General features: G+C 42.1%; 1 protein-coding gene across 1 annotated transcript; it reads left to right on the forward strand.

The window, feature by feature from the left end:
- Positions 1 to 922: 922 nt before the first annotated feature.
- LOC141719490 (uncharacterized) lies at positions 923 to 4,341 on the forward strand. The gene is made up of 4 exons (XM_074521872.1): positions 923 to 1,175; positions 1,315 to 1,424; positions 1,511 to 2,032; positions 2,122 to 4,341. Exons 1-4 carry the CDS (start codon positions 923 to 925, stop codon positions 4,339 to 4,341), a joined length of 3,105 nt encoding a protein of 1,034 aa, XP_074377973.1.
- The last annotated feature ends 3,302 nt before the right edge of the window (positions 4,342 to 7,643 follow it).

Here is a 7,643-nt window from a genome sequence, read left to right on the forward strand (position 1 = left end):
CTGCGCAAGCTCCATCCCCTTTTGTTGCTGTTGTGAGGGAAGCGCAGCTGCCTGCAGGATACAGGAACACAACCAATGACTTGCGTTTTCATGGGAACTCCGACCCCGTGGAATTCCTGGGGCGTTTCAACATTGAGATGGATGTATATCAAGTACCCGACTTGGCACGGCCAAAAACTTGGCCCAGGGGTGATTACATCTTGAGAACAGATGAAAACCTTGTTTCTAACTCAGTTCCAGGCTGCGGTGAAGTATACGCCACCGGTTACCACGCTGGCCAACATGAAACAGAAAGAAGGGGAAAGCTTGACCTCATACTTTAAAAGATTCAATGCAGAGTCTACTCCGGTGAGAGGCGCAACTGATGAGACACTGAAAATACTCCTCATAGCTGGTCTGCGTGTGGGAACAGATTTCTGGAAACACCTGCAAGGAAAGGACCCTGTATCGTTAGCTGATTTACTTGCACAGGCGGAATCCTTTAAGGCGATTGAACAATCGCTTGCTGAAACAAAGAAAAATGATAACACCCACAACTCCAAGGGGTGAACCAAGAGGAGAGATAGATCCGTGAGTCCAGATTACCGGCAGAATGCCCGAAGCCCTAATAGGGTGAATATTGTGAACACGCGGAGGGAATGAAGTCCACCGTCGAACTATGAAAGGAGGGTAAACAATTACACTCCGCTGGCAGCATCCATTGATCACATATTCGAGGTGAATAAGGATAGAGGAATCTTCAAAAAACTTGACCGTCTGATCTCATGGCAGAGTAGAGACAAGAAAAAATATTGTGACTACCATGAGTCTACCGGCCACGACACCCACGAGTGTCATCACCTAAAAGATGAAATTGAAGAATTGATCAAGGCCTGATATTTGGGTGAGTGGATTGATAAGGTGAAGCGACGCAGAAGAAACGATGATAAGGCCAAAGATGAAAGACTTGCGGAGGATGTCGAAAAGATGGCGAATGTTAAGTTCCAAAGGGCTGGAAGTATTCGGGCGATCTTCGGAGGAAATCCGTTCGTTGGCAATAGCAATCGAGCGTTGGAAAGGAATGCAAGAGAGGCACGACACCCGCCGCTCACCAACATTCACAGCTTGGAAGACAGACCTTCAAAAATATTCAAAGGGGAGTCTGCTGATATTACATTCAGGGAAAGAAAGTCAAGGTAGGTGCATCATCCCCATAACGATGCACTAGTGATTACTATGCTTATTAGGGCAATGAACGTGCGTCGAGTTTTCTTGGACAATGGGAGCTCTGCTAACATCCTGTATTATAGCACGTTAAAAAATTGGGTTTCCTAGATAGTTACATGTATTTCAAAGATGCACACGTCTATGGTTTTACTGGGGAAGCAGTGAGAGTTATGGGGTCGGTTAGGCTTCCTGTCACACTTGGAGAAGGAGCTCTATCTGTCACTCAAATGATAGACTTCAAAGTGCTGGATCAGGACTCCGCGCATAACGTGCTGGTGGGCAGACCTTGGTTGCGAGCATTCAGGGTAATAACCTCGATACATCATTTGATGATAAAGTTCTTAATAACGAAGTGGGCAGTCTCAGAGGGTCGCAATACGAGTCACGCGACTGCTATCACAAGGCTGTTAAAGAGTTTCGCAGGAGAAGATATGAGGGAAAAGGTCTTCCATTTGAGGATGCAGGGGACATTCAGACAAAACTAAGTGGAGAAGTCCATGCCCATTATTTTGTGGAAGGTCTAGAGGAAGAAGAAACTCATGCTACCAAGACCCCTGTTTTGATGATGGGGAATGTTTCGAGGATCCGTAGTGTGGAAGAAGTTGTGGTGAACCATGTAGAAGGGATCATGCAAAAAGAGGTTAACGGAGAAAAGTTAAAAGGAAGAAGTGAGATTTTACAAGGTCTTGAAAGTAGCCTCAAGGTTGATGCTCCTCAAAAAGAGGACGCACCCTTGAAGAATGAAAATAAAATTGAGGATGATGCTCCTCATAGCGAGGACGCGCCCTTCATATCTGCCGTGCACAAAGCCACGCCTTGTTCTAAGGTAGATGCTCCCGCACATGGGGACGCGCCCTTGGATGCAAGAATGGAGGTTGAGGACCCCAGAGACTTTGGTTTTAATCTGGATCCCAGGATCCCTATGCTGCCGAGAAAACGGGGCCGGCCGAAGACACAATATATGTTCTGGTCGACAAAGATGACCCAAACAAGATTTTGAAGGTGGGATCTCAGCTAAGTGATAAAATGATGGAAAGCCTTACCTGTTTCTTGATTACAAATCTCGATGTCTTCGCATGGAGTCATTTAGACATGGTGGGAATCGACCCGGGGATAATGTGTCATCGGTTGAACATCCTCCTTAATTGCACGGGCATACGACAAAAGCGTCACCCGGTGAGCGGGGAAAGGGCGATATCATTAAAAGAAGAGGTAAACCGACTATTGGAAGTGGGGTTGATCAAAGAATCCTTCTACCCCGAATGGCTCGCAAATCAAGTACTTATGAAAAAGCCAAATGGGAAGTGGAGGACGTGTGTAGATTTCACAGATCTCAATAAGGCTTGCCTAAAGGATAGTTTTCCGCTCCCACAAATCGATCAGTTGGTTCACGCAATGGCAGGTCATGCCTTGCTAAGTTTTATGGATGCATACTCTAGTTACAATCAAATCCCTATGTACGGCCCCGATCAGGAGCATACATCCATCATCACTGATAGAGGGTTATATTGCTACATAGGGATGCCATTTGGATTGATCAATGTTGGCGTGACCTATCAGCGGTTGGTGAATATGATGTTCAAAAACCAGATTGGGAGAACCATGGAGGTATATGTGGATAATATGTTGGTAAAATCCAAGGAGGCGAATGACCATATCGAGCACTTGATGGAAATGTTTAACATTCTAAGGGGGTTTCGCATGAAGTTGAATCCACAAAAGTGTGTATTCGGCGTGGAGTCGGGCAAGTTTCTTGGGTTCATGGTCAACCATAGGGGAATTGAAGCCAACCCCGCAAAGATCAAGGCATTGCTGGATATGAAATCACCCACCAGTGTGAAACAAGTGCAAAGCTTAACTGGGAGGATCGCCACGCTAAATCGATTTGTTTCTAAATCATCCGACAGATGCAATGAATTCTTTAAGGCAATTAAGTTGACAGGGAAAGACTTTGTATGGACACCCAAATGTGAGGAGGCTTTTAGGAGGATCAAGGAACAACTAGGAAATCCTCCTATATTGTCAAAACCATTAGATGGAGAATCTCTAATACTGTACCTTGTAGTTTCTGAGTATTCAATCAGCGCTGTGCTGGTAAGAGAAGAGGACGGGCAACCGTCACCAGTGTATTACGTGAGTAAGCGATTGCACGATGCTGAAACTCGCTACACAAGCATGGAGAAGCTGGTTTACACCTTGATCCTTACGTCCAGAAAGTTACGGCCATACTTCCAGGCTCATAGAATTGAAGTCCGTACAACATATCCGCAGCGTCAAGTCCTTCACAAGCCAAAATCATCGGGGAGAATGTTGAAATGGGCTGTGGAGTTGGGTCAGTTTGACTTGGAATACATGCCCCGTACAACAATTAAAGGACAAGCCTTAGCCAATTTCTTGTTGGAATTTGATTCTGCGGTTGATGATAAGGCTTTAGTAGTGCTACATCCCCCTCATACTGAAGAATTTTTAAAGGAGTTCCCACATCCCTGGTGGATCTTGCATGTAGATGGGGCGGTTAACAATGGAGAAGCGGGTGCGGGCATAGTACTCGTGTCTCCGGAAGGCCATCATCTGATGAGTGCAATTCACTTCAAATTTTATGTAACGAATAATGATGCGGATAATGAGGCATTGATCAATGGCCTGAAAATTGCTTTGGAAATAGGAGTGCGGAACTTAATTGCAAAAAGTGACTCGGAGTTGGTGGTTAATCAGGTAAATGGGGGGTTTCAAGATCGAGGACTGCAGACGGAAGTATACCTAAGGGGCACGCGACGCCTGATTGGAAGGTTTAAAGAGGTTAGACTGGAATGTGTACCGCGGGAGAAGAATAGTAACGCGGATGCCCTAGCGAAAATGGGATCCCAGCAGGAGGCTGTGTTGTTGGGATCTATACCTTTAGAAATCCAGGAAATTCCTAGTATTCCGGAGGTGGAGGCGATGCAAGTAGATGAGGTTCCCAAGAAAATATGGATGATGCCCATTCTTGCCTACATTCACAAGGGAGCACTCCTGGATGATAAGTTCAAGGCTCGTCGACTCCGTTACCAGGCTACACGGTATATGGTGTACGATGAAGTCCTGTATAAGAGAGGCTTCAATCAACTGCTGCTCAGATATGTCGATGAAGAATAAAGAAATTATATCCTAAGGGAGGTGCATGAAGGAATTTGTGGTAATCACTCGGGGGGTAACTCATTGGCGATGAAAGTTTTACGCCAAGGATACTATTGGCCCACGATAAATGTAGATGCTGCAAATTTTGTCAGAGCATGCGATTGCTGCTAGCGCTTTGCAAATTATTCATCTATGCCGGCAATGCTCATAACACCTATGGTGATCCCATGACCGTTTGCCATGTGGGAAATAGATCTTATTGGAGAATTATCCAAGGCTAAAGGGGATGTCAAGTATGCAGTGGTCCGATTGATTACTTTACTAAGTGGGCAGAAGCTATGCCATTGGCGACTATCACAGCAAAGAAAATCATAGATTTTGTCTTCAACTCCATCGTGTGCAGATTTGGAATCCCTTACAAACTTGTGTCTGACAACGGAAAGCAGTTTGACAGCAAGGAGTTGCGACCGTTATGTGAGGATCTCAAAATCAAGAAGGAGTTTGCAGCTGTCTATTATCCTCAAAGCAATGGGCAGACAGAGGCTGTGAATAAAATAATAAAGCATACTCTCAAGACCAAACTGGAAGAGCGCAAAGGAAATTGGCCTGAAGAACTCCCAAAAGTGATATGGTCCTACAACACTACTCCACGATCTACTATGGGAGAAACTCCATTTATGCCGACTTACGGCTATGAAGCTATGGTCCCTGTGGAAGTTGGTTCAGGATTGCTTCGTAGAGATCGTTACACGGAGGAAGATGCAGAGGTTAATCAAAGGCTTCATTTGGATCTTTTGGAAGAAACAAGGGAAAATTGTCAACTAAGGCTTGCAGCATATCAACAGTGTGCTGCAAGGTATTATAAAAAGAAGGTAAAGGGCAGCTGCTGAAGGTAGGGGATTTGGTGCTTAGGATGGTGATGCCAAATACTAAGAATCCCCAGCATGGAGTGTTTGGAACTAATTGGGAAGGACCATACAAGATAAAAGCAATCTTGTGGAAATGGACTTATCACCTTGAGGATTTGGAAGGAAAGCTGGTTCCGCGAGCGTGGAACGCGGAACATCTCCGAAAGTATTATCAGAAAGGCGCGACTTTGGCCCCTTTCATATCTTTTTTATTATATACACAGGGTTGTGCCCAGATTATAAGAGGCTCCCTAAGGCTTTCTAGCAACTTAACACCTCCCAAGGAAGGTATAAACTTCAAACCCTATCCTTTACTTTGATTATTAGTGAGTTTGATGGTTGGTTTTCTAAATGAGAAGCATGAACTTTGATTATTAGTAGTTTGATTTGAATTTGGAGTGATTTGGTGAATGAATCTTGTTATAGTTAATAGAACTTGACTGTGGTTGGTTGAGATGAAGAATCTGGAGAATAAGGACTGGTATAGTATTATTTAGTTGAGGTTTTGAAGTGTTAATAATTGTGGGTTGTTTGGTGAGGTTTTGGTGTAGTGAGAAACTTGGAAAACTCGTAAACATAGCCGTCGTAATGCTCATTTTCCTTAGACTGCTGTACATGAATCTCGGACCAGATAACTCACTGACCAATCTGTAACATTGCCATGACTATCTAGAGCGTGTTGTAAGTTTCATTTTGATATGTGGTTCGCTTGATTCTGATGTACGGTTTAGGAGAAACGACCATTTTAAGTAACGGCATTTCGCGAACGAACCTTTACCCCTCGCTTTACTTTGAGACCTTGTTTAAGGCCCTTAAAAGACTAATTGGATTACGAAACAATTATGTAAGGTGGGAGGCAGTTGGTAGAGTATTCGTGAAAGATTCGCCTTAAAATTCGTAACGGTTAATTTTATAAAAATGGTGGAGCCGAGGTTACTCGAGCGACTTATCTGAATCGTTAAGCGCAAAAGCGAACGTTAGGGTCCAATTGGTTAAAGTCTAGTTTCTTAAGTGACCGTGGTTTAATTCCTACTTATGTTGTTGTTCATAGGTTATTGGACCCACTCTAAGCTTAAGTCTACCCCGGAACGTTCAGGCAAGTTTTCTACCCGTTATACTGTTGTTGTGATGTAAATATATTGATGCATTATCTTGAGATAAGTGCATGGTTGTTATTAGCAAATCTTGCGATATATTGGAGCATGTTGATATGGTATATATGCATGCTTGTGTCGTAATCTTGATATTTAATTGGTGATTCAAATGCTTATAAACTGCATAATACCTATGCTAGAGATAAACAGTAGTTGCGTATACTCTTAGTATAGGGGACCCGAAGGTGAACATTTTCTAAACCGGGAGGCGATGTTCCCGAGTATATTATATATATATTAATAGTTTTCAAAATTATTAATCGAATAATGTTTATTCGATAGTTTTATATTATAAATGAATATTATTTTGAATATTCATTCGAGGACTTATGGCTCCGCTTATTTTATTTAATGAATATTATTTCGAATATTCATTCGAGGACTTATGACTCCGCTTATTTTATTAAATAATATTCTTTATTTTATTAAAGAATAATGTTTCGATATTTCAAACTTATTTTCGATTATTCAAATAAAGATCGTACTTTCGTATAAGTATATCTTTGGTTATTTATTATTCATTTCAAGTATGAGTTTTAAAACTTCTACTTCAATTATTTTATAGAGATTATCCTTTATGAGAATATTATTTAAATAATAATATTCAGATAATTTCTAATATATCGGGACTGATTTATTTTATTAAATCAGCATTACTCCAAACATTCTTAAAAATGTTTTTGAGTCTTCAAAATGATTTTAAAAGTTAGAGCGGATCACAAAACTCGTTTTCAAATTTAAGATCTTCCTTTCGAAGGGGATTTAAATACTCGCTCAAAACCTAAGGGATCCGGCTCTGTGGTGTATTTTATACTCGCAACGAGGTTGCTATTTTGATAAAAGAATTGATTACTTACACAACGTTCGGGAAGTAAGTCCATCTAATTGAGTCGGCATAAGGGACATGCCTGGGTACGGTCTATCAAAGTGTAAGTGGCTGGGTGGGAGTCCATCAACGCGTAAGAGGCCGGGTGGCGGTCCAGCACAAGGTCCCAATGCGGCAAGGGTGATGACCGGTGGGGGATTCATCCATCTACTAGTAGAAAATGTTACTTAATTGATATCTTTGCCTGATCAGCAAGATATCGGGTTTATGCCAAAGCTTTCTTCTTTCCAAATTCATTGGATATTAAAACTCTATTTATAATTTTCATAACAGAGGTTTTCAAAGAGTGTATGAGAGATATATATATAGGTGAATATATATATCGGGACTTAATGAAGTATCTCGTAACTTCATTTCTTTCAAATGATATTT

This window comes from Apium graveolens, chromosome 4 (genome assembly GCF_009905375.1).
Source record: "Apium graveolens cultivar Ventura chromosome 4, ASM990537v1, whole genome shotgun sequence".
NCBI lineage: Eukaryota > Viridiplantae > Streptophyta > Magnoliopsida > Apiales > Apiaceae > Apium > Apium graveolens.

Bases quoted from the DNA above. Each gene is read 5' to 3' on its own strand.
- LOC141719490 (XM_074521872.1), top strand. From the start codon at position 923: ATGATAAGGCCAAAGATGAAAGACTTGCGGAGGATGTCGAAAAGATGG. The intron at 1,176-1,314 runs GTAGGTGCATCA...TGGGTTTCCTAG, and splicing joins TTCAGGGAAAGAAAGTCAAG to ATAGTTACATGTATTTCAAA. The intron at 2,033-2,121 runs GTAGATGCTCCC...TCTGGATCCCAG, and splicing joins AAGCCACGCCTTGTTCTAAG to GATCCCTATGCTGCCGAGAA.